This window comes from Periplaneta americana, chromosome 6 (genome assembly GCF_040183065.1).
Source record: "Periplaneta americana isolate PAMFEO1 chromosome 6, P.americana_PAMFEO1_priV1, whole genome shotgun sequence".
NCBI classification, from domain to species: domain Eukaryota; kingdom Metazoa; phylum Arthropoda; class Insecta; order Blattodea; family Blattidae; genus Periplaneta; species Periplaneta americana.
The window spans coordinates 51661890-51678717 of NC_091122.1; the positions used below are offsets into that span (position 1 = coordinate 51661890).

A 16828-nucleotide genomic window follows, 5' to 3' on the forward strand; every position below is an offset into this window, starting at 1 on the left:
AGAATCCATAAAATACAGCATTTATTGTGAATGGTAATTATATTTTTCAATTGGTGCTATTTGTGCAGGGAATATTTTAAAATGCTTTCTTCTCTGTTCTATTCACAGTGTGCGTGTGAAGAAATTATTGCCCTTGTAATATCCATTACAATGCTATTTATTATACTCTTATATAAATCTAACTTCCGCAGCATACAATGTTATCCAATTAACCAAATTATATTTTGATTATTAAGAAGAATCGTAATTTTATTAACTTGAATTGTCGCACCACCAGTAGACGATCCCTAGATTATTACTGGACAGATCTTGTATATTGATCTGGTAAGGGTAGGATTATATATATATATATATATATATATATATATATATATATATATATATATGCGCAATGCAATGCTTTTTCCTTTTAATTAAGAATTAATTTAATTTGGAAAATGTAGGAGACGTATTGTAAAATCATTGGGAACAGAAGTCATTTACATTTATTAAAGGTATTCTTTGAGTAGGACTGTACTGTGGTGTGTTTCATAATAAGGATAATTGATATGAGCTGCTGTTATGAAAATATGAACGACTCAGAATGTTATCGCATCTCATTCTCGCAGCTTACACAAACAATATTGGCTCGCCTACTGAAAATGTCATCGAGGTCATCTGCCAAAATCGGTGCCTCCGACTATAATGTTCAGAACGAAGGAGGTAGAGAGAAAAAAGAAACAAATTTCTCCCTCCAACGACGCCACACACCAACGTCGTGTTCTTATGTTGGCAAGATTGTGTATTTATTTAAATTTGGTGCTAAACGTAACGGCACGGTTCAAAGATACCGTGGGAATTCTCCAGTTTAGCGTCACTTTTCATATCATCAATATAGCCTTAATATGTATAATTATTGAAAAATAGTCACATCATGGCATTAACTATAATAATATTTCATTTCTAATGGTAATAATGTCATCAAACCACCTCAAGTTTTGTAGATTTTAATATCCAATACACAACTGTACTCAGAAAATTACACACCGCAGAATCAGACCTGTAAATTATTTTTAGGAAGACTTCAAGTTTTTAATAACCAACTGAATTTGAACTCTAAATATGTCAGCAATCCTGCTGTTCATGGCCTTCGTGTAATAGTCCATTGTTTATTGTAGTGTGTTTTGTTTTATTCTGAAATGCAGCATGGCCGACTTGATGCTCGCTTCGCGAAGGTACCATCAAGTCGGCCGTGAATGCAATTAATTAGTTCTCAGAACTGACGAAAGATGGATTTTGGAAAATAGGAAAATGATGTAGGAAAATTGAAATTTCGCTGAAAACTAATATTTTTCCGAAAAACTTTGGGTTCCAAGCTTCAAAATGAGGGGTCGTTTATTAAAATCCATTCAGCCGTTTTCCCGTAATTTCCATTACCAGTTCAAATTATATATATATATATATATATATATATATATATATATATATATATATAGGTGTTACAAATCAGAAAACAAATTACTGGAATCGAAGTACATGCATTTTACTTGTGAATTATAAAGATTTCATTCGCATTTTCTTCATAGAGAAAGCATTGTTGATGTCATCAAAGTCGATCTGACTAAGAACATCAGACTTGATGCAAAGAAACATTATTCAAACTTATTCATTGTTGAAACAAAATTGATTTCTGAAAGGCAGGCTGTGGTTTATTTTTAAGCATTGGTTTTGTTGATGGTACCACAGCCATCGGATATTTACCCATTTGCAGTGTGAATAAATACATACATAATTTGATTTTGCAAAAGAAAGCCATTAGAATTCTGTGTCAATCAAATTATTTTGAACATTGTCGACCTCTTTTCAGACAATCACAGATATTAAGTGCCATAAATTTATATATACAAGATGACCTAGTGCTTTACACTCGACAAAATGTAGACAATTACAGTACTCATTAGTAGCCAATATACATGATCATGAAATTAGAAATAGTGAACAAATGAATATTCCGTAATGTAGATTATATAAAACTAGTACAAATTTTTCTGTTATGAGGATGAAATTATATAATAAGCTTCCCAGTCAATATTATAAGTTACCAACCAATAGTTTCAAAACTAGATTTTATAATTGGCTTTTAATTAATCCTTTCTACTCTGTAGATGAGTTTCTTAACATAAATTCATATGAAATTGTTTTTAATAAATAAAATTATTTACATTTAGTTACAAATATTACATAAATTTTTAGAGTTTCAAAATGTTTTGTGTTTCCGTCCTAATTCTTTTCAATTATGTGTGTATTTTCAAAATTATGTAAGTTCCCCCCCCCTTTCTGTATTTGTGACGAAGCCTATCATTGTATGTTTAATGGCTTAATAAATTGAATTGAATTGAATTACTTATAACATAATAATTACTCGTCATAATTATTATTATTATAAGTATTTCTTACTCCGATAGGAAGTATAAAGTAAATTGAAAAATAAACTCCAACTCTTTGCGGAATAAACCTTTCATATCATACTTCTTAATTAGGAATCCGCCCCTGAGCACTAGTTCTACTCTTTCAGGGGTGAGCTAAAGTTTTTTTCTGTTTATATTATATTTTATGTTACAATTATTAGCGAAATAAATGAAATAAAATATTGAATTATATAATGCATATGCTGGAAAGTGATTAAATACTATTGTTGGCGATTATTATATTGGAAATGGTTACTATTCGTAACCATAGAATCACACATCCAATTTGATTTTCAATAATGCATTCCTGTATTGCAGCGATTGCAGCCATATCACTGGCAAAAAAAAAAAAAAAAAAATTGGATGTTTCCTGCGTTTCATGAGTCAATTCCTACTAATTTTGGGTTGAGAAAAACGAATATGACAATGAAAAATTTTTCTTAGCTCTAGTTTCTGTGATACACAATAGGTGGAAGTATTTCAATTTAACGTATTAAGAGAAAACGATACATTTTAATTACTATGCCAACAACATTGAAAGTGAATTTAAATTTTTTTAAACGGCAGTTACATTCTATGAGTTCTAAATTGATGGAAGAATACCTGGCAGATGGTTGGGTCTGAAGAGAATCATGTGTGGCTTCATGAGATCGTCGACTTTTAGCTTGCCTCTTGTAAGTGAGTTCCGGAGCATCCTTACGCAAAGACCAACAGTAATCCGCAAGCATTGTTTCATTCCAACGGCCCTGATATCTTTGTTCCATAACAGAAATATCGTGATGGAACCTTCCTCCGTGTTCATCACTGAAAGCGCCACAGCTAGGAGGGAAAAAGTCTAGGTGGAAGTGGAGAACATGGATTTTAAGGGACATGTTGCATCCGAGTTGATGGTATTTTTGCAGGAGCACTATCACCAACTGAGTGTAGTTATCATCTCTTTTGTTGCCTAAAAATCCATGAATAACTCCCTTGAAGGCTTCCCAAACTTCCTTTCCTTTCCCCTCCAAAACTTGGTCAAATGCAAGATCCTTTACAAGTTCTCGAATTTGTGGCCCGACAAAAATACCTTCCTTGACTTTGGCATCACTTAATTTTAGAAATTTCTCTCTTACGTACTTAAAGGCCTGTCCTTCTTGGTTCATACCTGTGACAGAATTTTTTATCAAACCCAGCTTAATATGCAGGGATGAAAGAAGAACATCTTTTGGGTCCACAAGAGGCTCGGCAACAACATTTTTCTCGCTAGGGTTAAGATTTCTTGCAGGCCAGGCTGCTTGAATATAATGTGATTTCCTATCCCTGTTGTCCCACATACATAAAAAGCAGCAATATCTTGTGTACCCCAGTTGCATTCCTAAGAGTATAGCAATGACTTTTAGATCACTACAGATTTTCCACTTGTGTTCATGATATTCGATTGAGTCGAAGAGGGCTGTCGAATTTGCATAAGTCTCCTTCATGTGAACTCCATGACCAACAGGAATAGAAGGAAGACGGTTGCCATTGTGAAGTAATACAGCTTTCAAACTAAGCTTGGAGGAGTCTATGAATAGCCTCCATTCAAGTGTATCATGGTTCAAATTCAAATATTTCATCAAGCCATTAATGTCGCAGCAAACAAAATTGTTTTTCTAAAAAAAAAAAAAAAAAAAAAAAAAAAAAAAAAAAAAAAAAAAAAAAGGAAGCAGATCCCTGTGACGTTGTGTGTACTGTGAGACCCTGACATCACGTTCGAGAAGATTCCATTGCTGTAGTCTAGACCCTAGAATTTCTGCCTTCTCCTTTGACAGGTCAAGGTCTCTAATGAGATCATTCAATTCCGCTTGACTCAGTCTGTGCGGTTTATCATCTTTTTTCCTCAAAATCAGGGTCATGGGATGTGGAAGGCTTGTTGGATTCTTCTTCTTGTTCCACACTGTCTTCATTTTCTACTTCAAACTCACAATTTTCGTGGCATTTTTACAAATTTTACACTTTAAAAACACTTCCAAACCAGAAATTCTGCATTAATTACAGCAGAAACAATATGAAATTCACAGTCACAGCAACAATATCTATGTTTGTAACTTACAAACAGCTGGAGAACATTTGTGGCTTGTTATTTGACAGGTATGTCAACTCCCAAAACAAATATTTCCCAAATTTCCCCCAAACTGAAAATGTTGACTCTAAAAAATGAAATGTCACTTTATCTTCAAAGCAAGAGCTAATCTGTCATTTTTATGGTGATTTTTTAATTCAGCAGGTGAAAATACATAAGAATTAGCTATTTTTGAGCCCGAAACATTTTCATTGTTGACCAATGTATTTTACTACTTAATTAACTTATTATTCCCAGAACATGAATTTTACCAGTTATCGAAAAGTATTGGGAATAAATTTGAATTAGGAACAAAAAAAAGTTTCCTTCCCAGGCAGGATTCGAACCACGAAAGTCTTAGTTACCACTCTATCGTGCTCTGAAGTGAACAAGGCTCTGAAATCAGCTACGTGGGTCGGTCCGATTTTTTTTTGCGACTACTGTACAATAGACCTCAGGTCTTAGTGCATGGGATGTTCCCTCTCTCCCTCCAAACAAGAAAAAAAAATCGAAATATTCGACTTCAGAGAGTTATCTGTAAACTTAACTCACATTACTCATTGCAGAGTAATACAGCAGCCCTCGCCGTATTGCGAACATCATACTTACAACCAATTTCTAAATAAATCTTGAAGCAAAACACTTGAGGCTGTCTTCTCGAGGACTACCGTAATTACGGCTTGTAGCTTTCAACTTGTTACAACTTGTTGGGAAACAGGAACTACATGTATATGTAGTAGGATCGATGCAGAGTTTAGGAAAATGATACAGAATACCCACTTGGATGTCTGTATGTCCTTTTATCGTGACACTTGACCCTGTTTCCTCCCAGATTTGTTTACGCCCACACTCTTTGTATAGTCTGTGGGTTTATGCAGATTATGAGAGGATTATGGCACGCTATGAAGCAGTGGGGATTAAGGATTTGAATGCTGTCTGTTATGAAATTCTTTAAACTTTCGGACGCTGAATTCTACACTCGGAACGGCATTTCAAATTATTTAAAGGAAAGCGCTGATGTAAAAATCTGTGACTTCCTATTAGAAAATATGGGCTATACATAATAATAATATTATTATAATAATAATTATTACAATAATAATAATAATAATAATAATAATAATATATTATTATTATATTATATTATAATTATAATATTATTATTATTATTATTATTATTATTATTATTATTATTATTATTATTATTATTTAGTTTTAAGGGTAAAAATATTACTTACTTACTTGCTGGCTTTTAAGGAACCCGGAGATTCATTGCCGCCCTCACATAAGCCCGACATCGGTCCCTATCCTCAGCAAAATTAATCCATTCTCTATCATCATATCCCATCTCCCTCAAATCCATTTTAATATTATCTTCCCATCTACGTCTCGGTCTCCCTAAAGTCTTGTTCCTCCGGCCTTCCAACTAACACTCTATATGCATTTCTGGATTCGCCCATACGTGCTACATGCCCTGCCCATCTCAAACGTCTGGATTTAATGTTCCTAATTATGTCAGGTGAAGAATACAATGAGTGCAGTTCTGTGTTGTGTAACTTTCTCCATTCTCCTGTAACTTCATCCCTCTTAGCCCCAAATATTTTCCTAAGAATCTTATTCTCAAACACCCGTAGTCTCTGTTCCTCTCTCAAAGTGAGAGTCCAAGTTTAACAACCATACAGAACAACCGGTAATATAACTGTTTTATAAATTCTAACTTTCAGATTTTTGCCCATTGTGCAACTCAAACCAAGAAATGGATTCGGAACACCTCAAAATCTCTGCTTCATTGCTTGGTCATGATAATATCTTTGAAAAATATTGGAGTGCAAGAGGACAAATGACTTTATTGTCAAACGCCTGGCATACCTCTTCAAAAGACAAATTTCCAATTTTTATATTTCCATTTCGTACAATATTCTCGTCACGAGACATAATCATATACTTTTCGGGATTTACTTCCAAACCTATGTCTTTACTTGCATCCAGTAAAATTCCCGCGTTTTCCCTAATCGTCTGTGGATTTTCTCCTAACATATTCACGTCATCCGCATAGACAAGCAGCTGATGTAACCCGTTCAATTCCAAACCCTCTCTGTTATTCTGGACTTTCCTAATGGCATACTCTAGAGCAAAGGTAAAAAGTAAAGGTGATAGTGCATCTCCTTGCTTTAGCCCACAGTGAATTGGAAACGCATCTGACAGAAACTGACCTATACGAACTCTGCTGTACGTTTCACCGAGACACATTAAATATTACAGGAAAAAAAAAGAACTATTTAGGAGTATCATTTCTTTAATTAGCTAGTATTCTGAAGTTAAAAATGTGTTATGAATTCCATAGTTGCTTCGTAGAATTTTTTTTTCGATTTTTAACTACAAAATTACATATTCTTACGCACTTATCACTACAATTGCTACAAATCACGCCACTCTCGTAAATTATTTAAGATTGTAGGTTAGGATGCATCATTATACTATAAAGAATCAAGTTCCTAAAGTCGTATGATTTTATTTTATATTTATTTAACTAGCTAGTTAGGTGAAGAGTAAAATTAAATTTATAAAACAAAAATCTTTCTAGCCACTACCATAAGAGCCAGGCTCGTGTACGGTGTGGTCTTAGCCAATAATATAACATAAAAGATTTGTAACAATTTTTGTGATAAATGCGTAAGAATGATGCCATTTTTAGTTAAAAATTGAAAACAAAATCTGTACAAAGCAACTGACAATACATTTTTAGCTCCAGAACACTAACTAATTAAAGAAATGACACTTCTGAATAGTTCATTCTATATTTGTAATATTTTTTTGGCTTAAAACTAAAGGAAAAAAGTATTTTACTAACAACTTCAAATTAATGTAACTTTGAAATATTGAGATTAGGACAAATGTTTATATGACATTTTTTGTTCAGAATGTCTTCGGAAATGAGCTCCGTAAGTCACGGTAAATCCTTTTGTCTCGTCCTGTATAATCATGGATGCTAACAACCTTGTCTTTCTGAAAATCTCTGAATTTAGTTTATTTTTGTACATAGTGCAATGAGATAGGGAAAAATTATTTAGGCAATAAGCTACTACATAATTTCAAAGAAAAATTGTTCCGGGACCGGGCATCGATCCCGGGACCCTTCGCTTAGCGCACGAATGCTCTCCCGACTGAGCTACCCCAGGAACTATACACGACACCGACACAATTCCTCTTTTATATCCACACAACTCAAATGGGCTGACAAGACGCCAGAACCCAACCTTGAGTGCACACAAATTCTGTGTGACTTAAATTGTGGCTTCCTCCAGTAAAGGAGGAATTGTGACGGTTTCGTGTATAGTTCCTGGGGTAGCTCAGTCGGGAGAGCATTCGTGCGCTAAGCGAAGGATCCCGGGATCGATGTCCGGCCCCGGAACAATTTTTCCTTGAAATTATTCAAACCTGCTTTACAGGAAGCTGCTACCTGAAAGCCAGATTTGCATAATATATTCGTTATTGGAGGTACATTAACAGGAAGCCACAATTTAAGTCACACAGAATTGTGTGCACTCAAAGTTGGGTTCTGGCGTCTTGTCAGCCCATTTGAGTTGTGTGGATATAAAGGAGGGATTGTGACAGTGTCGTGTATAGTTCCTAGGGTAGCTCAGTAGGTAGAGCATTCGTGCGCTAAGCGAAGGGTATGTCCGGCCCCGTAACAATTTTTCCTTGAAATTATTCAAACTTGCTTTACAGGGAGCTACCACCTGAAAGCCAGATTTGCATAACTACTGCAGACCGATTATTTAGTCCTGACAGCTTTGCGTCGCGAAAGAGAGGAAGTAATAGGAGGAGTGGGGAGAGTTCCGGAGTAGAGATAAGGGCGAGCGGTCGGTAAAGGCAAGCGAGCGAATAACCCAAACACCCCTTGGCGTAACTAAATGGACTCGCCTGTCCCACGCGCACATCTCCGGCGACTGACAGGACTAAATAATCGTACTGTACATAGTTTTGTATTTTATTTCCATTTTTATTATCTTTATTTATAAACAAAATGAATGTAAAGGATTGTTTCCAAAGAACCTAACAATAATTATTCAATAACTTTATACAACGAAATTATTCGATAGTGGCGCAGAATGATTCCCTTCCATAACTGAACATTGGAGGCCTCTGGCAAAAAGTACTTTCCTGGCTTACGCAGTGAACGTCCAGGATAATTACGTGATATATTTGTCTCTCAATTACAGAATTAACGCCTGCAAGCGAATCGTGTACACGTGCTTTGCGGTGCTGCTTACGAATTAACAGTAACAACACAAAATCAGCCAACTCAAAGGCCTGTGTCTCCATCAGGAACTTTCGTCATCAATTCGACCTCGCGAAACTTTTGTTTGCACTTTGTTCATTGAGATTTATTGTTACTTTTTTTTTGTTGCAAGTGAACGTTTATTTGGATGATCCTTATTGGTGATGCAGGCAGCGGCCTACTTATCCTTGCGAGCAGTTTTCCCACATCCTAAGTGTTTATATCATTCAATTTAAAAGTGACATCTGCATGTTAAGCAGAGTTACTCAGACTTTTTCAATTGGTTTAAGTTTCACGAGATTGAGACCTAACGTTTACAGCTGTTTCCTAATGATAGTGTTGTGGATATACTCGTATCACATTCTCGGAATGAAAGCTTAATATTCGACTAAGTTTGTAAGTTCATGTATAATGTTTTATATTGTCTTTATTAAATGAAGCGGGATGTTTTGTTTCATTCCAGTTTTAAACCTTTTACCTCGCTGACTGTATTAAGGACCTCTCAGAAATGCCTAGATGGCTTAAAGCAGTGGTTCCCAACCTTTTTTGACTGACGACACACTATTAATAACCAGTGCTTTCTTCTGGAGAAGAAAGTGGTGGAACTCTGTGTAGAATATTTTATAGCGAATGCACGGGAATTTTGTCGTTTTTAACCTTCTTTTCGTCCAACTAAGACTTTCAAGGTCTAAGCCGTTCCATCGCGTTCCGCCAGAACAAAAGCCCTGATATCAACTTCCATGTAGTGTCGGACATCCAGTGTTGTAGATAGGTCGATGTTGACAAATAATCGAAAGTTCTATATAAAAAAAAAAAGCAAGAAGCAACTTGAGTGCCATTAGAAAAAAAAAAAACAAAGATACCTGTGTGTCAAAAATCCCAACCTAACATCTAGCATTGCCACAGAAGGTGTAACACGATTGTACATTTCGACTATATACTGATTGTGTCCTTACAGATGACAATTCAAATTGTTGAAATATTCCGAAATATCAACAAGAAATTTTAAATCAGTAACCCACAGTCCATCTTTCAGCTCCTGAATGTTATTTCCTTGTAAATTAAAGGAAACAATTAGTTGCAATGAACAATGTAGACATACTAAAACAACGTATACAATAAATCATATGCATATAAAAACTTGCCTGACTTTTCATAAAGTGAGGTATTGCAAGGCGTAAGTCCAAAAAACGCCGAAGCATTTTCCCGCGACTAAGCCAATTAATCCTCATATTCCTCTCTTAGGCCTAATTGCTTCAACAGCTTACGAAATTTCCGATATTTTAGGGAGGAACCTTTAATTGTGTTGACCGTTCGTAAGACCACATCCGTCACCTATTTCATATTTACAACTTTACTCCACTGTGATTTCTGGTGAATTAAAAAATGAAAATAATATATGTTACATTTACAGGCACTTCCTGATCATTCAACCATTCGTTTAGCCTGTCCACCAATCCTGTCCGTTTACCAGTCATGACTGGAGCCCCATCTGTTGCTTTTGACACAAGCCGTTGCAAATTCAACCTCTTCTACTCTATGGCGCTTTCAGTACCTGAAAAAAAATCTTCTTCAGTTGTATTTTCCTCCAAAGTAATTACATCTAGAAGACATTCAGACACAGTCAAATGTTAATTAACTCCTCGGATGAAAATGGCTACGTGAGCTTTGTCATATCTATCTGTGCTTTCGTCCGATGCCAGTGAGTAAGCTACAAACTGGTTAATTGTGCTTTCGACTTCAGATTCAATTACATTTGCAGTCTTGCAAATCCTTCTTTGAACTGTGTTTGGAGACAATTTAATTTTCTTAAACTTTGACTTTGTTCTGGACACGGTATTTTAGTGACGTCCTGTATGCACGATTTTACAAATGCTCATTCTGTAAAGGGCTTCATTGATTTTACAGTATTCCAAGTTAGAACATTCCAGCTTAAGACTGAGGATATGTGTGTGATTTGTGTTTGTATTTTGTTGTTTTAAATTTATCAAAATATTTGTACGTATTTCACCTAAAATGAAACGAAAAACTATAAGTACGTCATGCGAAACTGAGTGCAAACGTATTGTAATGCTGTATACTGATTATTATGTATAACCAACAGTTATACAGACGTCCCAAAATAAATTATTTGCTCATATCCAGCATACCTGTAGTTGTATGATATTCTTTGTGAAGAGTCTAGTAGTGTCGTCGCATGTTGAATTTTAACACACCCTTAAGAATTTTTGAACAAATTGAACATTTCATATTCTCCCCACTATCACCAAAAAAAAAAAAATATATATCTTCCCATTCATCCATGAATGTAGCTAGGCCTACTACGTCCATGATTAGAAGACATTGTGAAATGGTGGAATACGCCGACCAACACAGTGATAATGGCAGTCCACCACTGCTCTTCGTTTGCTCATAAACATTGAGTACAGTACAGGTGGGGATGGGTGAGGTGGAGCGCGCTCATTACGTACTGGCTTCGGTTCCGTTCAGGGGCTTACTCGCGAGTACGCTTTTGGAGACGTCTGATCTATGGCGTGGAATAGCCTGTGACAACACCATTGGTTCACATATGTTGCGTCCCTGTTGACAGGCCATTTAATTTCTGCAAAAGACTTTGTCAGAATTAATGTCCACTGTACACAAGACGTGACATGTGATAACTTCATGATGGTGCTCTAGCGATTAGCCCACATCTCTCGCTGTGTACGTGATTTCCTTGACCACCAATATTCCGCGAGGTGGACAGGGTTGAATAGTGCTTTGAAATGACCAGCATGTAGCCCAGATTTGAACTCTCCGGAGTTTTATTATTGGGGGTCGTATGAACTGGTGCACGCCAGTGAAATCGACACCGTCGAGGAGCTTGAGCTGTGTAATGTAAAGCTGACAGCTGCCGCTGACACCAAAGGAGAAGGTGACGGAGTATAGAAACGCATGAAGCTGCGGCCGTGTGGTACATATTTTATTACTTTTAATTGTATTTAATTTTGTAGATTTTATCGTAATTTATTAGATGTGTGAAATGGAAGTTCTGTCTATCTGTCTGCCTGCCTGCCTGTCTGTCTGCCTATCTGTCTATCTATCTATCTATCTATCTATCTATCTATCTATCTATCTATCTATCTATCTATCTATCTATCTATCTATCTATCTATCTATCTATCTATCTATCTATCTATCTATCTATCTATCTATCTATCTGTCTATCTGTCTGTCTGTCTGTCTGTCTGTCTGTCTGTCTTTCTATTTATTTATTTTTAAAACGGTATTTTTATTTAACAGGTAAGTTTAAATATCTCTGTAAGATGAATAATCTCCTAGATATGACAAAATTATTATATTTTTAAAAATTGTGCAAATCATTTTGTTATTTTTAACGGGAACTAATAAATTTTACGTGTGATATTCTTTTCATTTAAGGATATAGATTTAGTAAAAAAAAAAAAAAAAAAAAAAAAAAAACTTTTCAAAATATTTGTTCCTTTATGCACAAATTATTCTAGAATATTTTGCAGGAAAAAATAATATGTGGAGTGGTTTTCTAGTAATGATTTAAATGGCAAGACGTTGCAACCTCAGTTCATCCTGACAGTTATTTTTCCCCCTTATTTCCCGCAAATTACATTTTCAAAATCCTTTTCCTAGATAACTCAAAACCTGACGTATACTCATTGCTAGGGACGGAAACTTTTTGCCCGATGGGAGAGAAGAGAGTGGTTTCAGGTTACCTGTGCTCTGGAGCAGGGGTATTCAATCTTTTTTGCTAACGTACCCCCAAGATACAGTACATTTGTTTTTATCTTCGTACCTCAAAAAACGATGATTGTTGTGTACAAAATAAATAATAATACTAATAATAATAATAATAATAATAATAATAATAATATAATAGTTGTAAGATAATCCAAATAATTTCGTATTTATTATTATTATTATTATTATTATGTAATAGTTACTGATGCAATAATAATAATAATAATAATAATAATAATAGTAATGAATTGTGTAAAATGTTATTGAAGCAAGAAAAAATAAGAGTTGATATTGTGAAAGAAAGTAATATGTAAATTTCAATAATAATATTATCAACAAGAACATTTTTACATAGGCTACCTAGTCAGTGGGATACGTACCCCTTGCAACAATCCCGCGTACCATAGACTGAATACCACTGCTCCCTCTGCTGTGTACAGTAGTGGCAAAAAAAACCAGACCGATCCTTGTAGCTGATTTCAGAGCCTTGTTCACTCCAGAGCACGATAGACTGGTAACTAAGACTTTCGTGGTTCGAATCCTGCTTGGGAAGGAAACTTTTTGTTCCGTATTCAAATTTATTCCCAATACTTTTCGATTGCAGCGACACTACGTAATTAACTTACTATTCCCAGAACATGAATTTTACGAGAAATCGAAAAGTATTGCGAATAAATTTGAATAAGGAACAAGAAAAAACCGTTTCCTTCCCAGGCAGGATTCGAACCACGAAAGTCTTAGTTACCAGTCTATTGTGCTCTGGAGTGAACAAGGCTCTGAAATCAGCTACAAGGGTCGGTCCGGTTTTTTTGCCACTACTTCACAATAGAAGGCGACGTGTGTCGTGCCCAGTTGAACTTCTGTGCCTTAGTTGTTGGCTGTTTACTTGTTTTGTGTTATGTTACGACACTTTATCAACTGCGACAAGTAACTTACAGTACATCAGGGCTAGAGACCACAGAATTTCATATTAATTTCGAAAAAAAAAATCGTGATTATTATATTTAACTAATTAGTTGTAGAATAATCGCAATAATTACGTAGAAATTGGAAATACATTTTTACATAAAAATAACCCTATGTTACCTATTAGGCGTCAAAATAATTAAGAAAAAAGACTTCATACATGAATTTATTCTATATATTAAAATTAAACACAACTTCATAACACTGAGAGAAAAACATTATTTGTATTAGGAATATGTAACATCTGCTGTTTCTATTTGTGGAATGAAAGCATAGCAAAAGGGCAATATTATTGTTTCAAAATTAACAAATGCTACACTGCAATCAGTACTTTTTATATCATTGTAGTAATTCATTGTTTTGACCCTTTCTGTGACTGCACTAACATCATCAACATTCATCTGTACAATATTTGCTGGGTTGAATGATTCATTTAAATTTACAAACAATGAATATGAATTATGTAACGGGTATTCTTCAATTTTCTGAATCACCAGTCTGTCGCGACACCCAATTGGGAACCCCTGCCTTAGGCTATAAGTAAAATTAATTAAATGTATATTTTGGTCATTTCCTGATGGTTTTTGTACTATTACTTGGTGATATTTGACTTGAGTTGGCAACACTGACCGCAACTCTACCTCTCGCTCCAGTCAGTTACGAAGGAACCAATCAAATTCAGAAAAAAATATCTAGGGAAATCTGTTACCAACAAGTGGCAACCCTGGTGTTTACGTATGCAATTTACAAGACAGAGAAGGCCTAGAACAATAACTAATTATTGACCAGCCGCGTCTGAGCGAGGGGTCAAGGCTTGGAGGAGCAGAAACTGGAGCGATACAGCTGGGATACATCCAGCGAGCATGGGAAGCAAATAGGTTTGGTCACATACCAGCCAATCATCCAATTGACAGCTATTGCCAGCTCATTTCCATCGGGCCTCATCGGGTAAACAGATTTGCTTGTGCTTTGATGCAGAAGTTAGTCGATCAGTTGACGACATCACGGAGGTAGGAGGACGTGAAGGATGGAGGTGAAATGGCTTTTCAATGAGTGACATTATGGCACTATCATGATAAATGTGGCAGGGGTTACAGATGGAACGAAACGTATTGCTCAAGAGTTGTTTGAAAAAGGTAGGTCGGACAGTGATGTGGTTTGCACCAGCTGTTGCAGAACATGGACTGTGAGATAAATGTGTCATTCTGTTGCAAGTTCTGTATGCACATACAGTAAGATAAGAGATTTTTGAACTCGGAAACTGATAATCAGATGCCAATTCTTAGAATGGTAAAGTGTTGCTGCATGATACCAGTTTAGTGTAATATATTATACTTAATGTGGACGACATACTCATACTATACAAAGGAAACAAACGACAAATACACAAACTACACCAATACATAAACAAAATACACCCAAAAATTTCAGTACACACTGGAACTTGAAAACAACTCCATAAATTTCCTAGACGTCACCATAACAAAAGTTGACAACAACACACTTTCAAAACATACAGAAAACCAACCACCACCACCACCACACACATACACAATACATCTAACCACCCCATACAACACAAACATGCTCCGTTCAGGACAATGGTACGCAGATTACTCAACATACCCATGAACCAACAACACTACAATGAAGAAGTGAACACAATCAAATACATAGCACAAGAAATTGGTTACAACCCAAACATAATAGACAACATCATAAGGAAGACAAAACAAAACTTAACAAACACAAAATCACACAAAACACAACACAAACACAAGAATACAAGAAATACATCACACTAACATACGAAAACAAAATCACACATAAGATCGCATCTTCATTCGGAAAGCAGAAATACAACATAGCATTCAGAACAGAAAACACACTACAAAGACATCTCAACACATAAACAACACAAACAAATAAATACAACCACACAGGCGTATAAAAACTCACATGCAATAGTTGCGACAAGTTCTACATTGGACAGACAGGCAGATCATTCCAAACACGCTACAAAGAACACATTAAAGCAATAACCAGAGGACACAATACATCTACGTATGCCGAACACTTAACTAATGCCAACCACACATACAGTAACATAAATACAGACATGGAAATTCTACACATACAACCCAAAAACCAAAAACCCAACACTCTAGAACAATATGTAATATACAGACACACTCAAACACGCCCTAATCAAATACTCAACACACAGATCAATTTCAGAACACACACACTATTTGACTCAACTCTTCATCACACGAACGCACCCACACAACAGGCAGCGAAGTTGAGATGACGCCGAGACACAGAAGGCTCTGAGGATGGTGTCGAGTAGCACCGAAACAGCTCTAAGCCACACATGCTTACATAATTAACACTAGTAAGATCGCCATTTAATCAATTAATTTATTATATTTTTTATTTCCATATGTCGGGACTCTGAAGTTGAGAATTTTAATTGAATGTTTGCCATTCATTATTCAGTAATTCAAAACTGCTCTCGCGTGCGATGGAAGAATGTAGGCCTATAACTTGAAATAATGAATTCTTTCATATTCACTGGTCGGCTGTCAATTGTTAGATAACTGTTATAAAATTCTGTTCCCCATCCGATATCAGTTTTCACTAATATCTGAAATCAATCAAGGTTAGAACATTCCTGCTACAAACTTCCACTTAATTTCCAAGGAAACTCTGGCGTGTTCCAGAATAACGAACGTCACGCATCCTGAGTCACACAACTTCAAGCATGACGTTTTCCTTCCTCCAATATATCAAAAATTAAAACTATGTGCTTTCATTTTATTCTCTGCCCACTTTCCAGTACCAGGTGAACGGTGGTTTAAATTCATATCTGAACGTTTTGCCAATACAACATTAGATGAGCACGGGGTGGGACTGCAGTGACGTCAGCACGATTACATGTCTCCACATACAGTGAAACAAACGACTGTCACATCGACAAATGTTGAACGTGCCTTTTCCAAGCAGTCTTGGCTTCTCTTGGCTTGGATTTTCAACGGTGCACACGAGACGAGTCTTTACACTTAGGCACGCTTTGATCCATTGTGTTATCTTTATATGCGATGATTGTTCATTCCGACAGGTGACCTTGGTGGCATTTGTGAATCCGATGCTGACAGCTAGGCCATCCTGATTAGTAGTGTGTTAAGTAGGGCCGTGACATCGGTATATTTGTATAGTTAGAGGTGAACATACGACGCCGGACAGAATGTAGTCGACGTGTTTCAAGTACAGGCAGCGGAAGCGAATGTGACAAACGCC

The 16828-nt window shown here is 35.9% G+C and overlaps 1 protein-coding gene across 8 annotated transcripts in view; it reads left to right on the forward strand.

Annotated features, from left to right (window-relative positions):
* LOC138701333 (band 3 anion transport protein-like) overlaps positions 1 to 16828 on the forward strand; it is a 734049-nt gene that overhangs the window by 370355 nt on the left and 346866 nt on the right. For 2 of the 8 annotated variants that reach the window (XM_069828109.1, XM_069828108.1), the window contains exon 1: positions 14499 to 14664. The exons of the other annotated variants lie outside the window; for them this stretch is intronic. Coding sequence is in view for 1 of the 2 variants with exons in the window: in XM_069828108.1 (XP_069684209.1) it covers positions 14608 to 14664 (57 nt within the window). In the remaining variant the exon portion in view is untranslated. Of the gene's footprint in view, positions 1 to 14498; positions 14665 to 16828 lie in introns of those variants that run through there. 8 annotated transcript variants of the gene reach the window in all.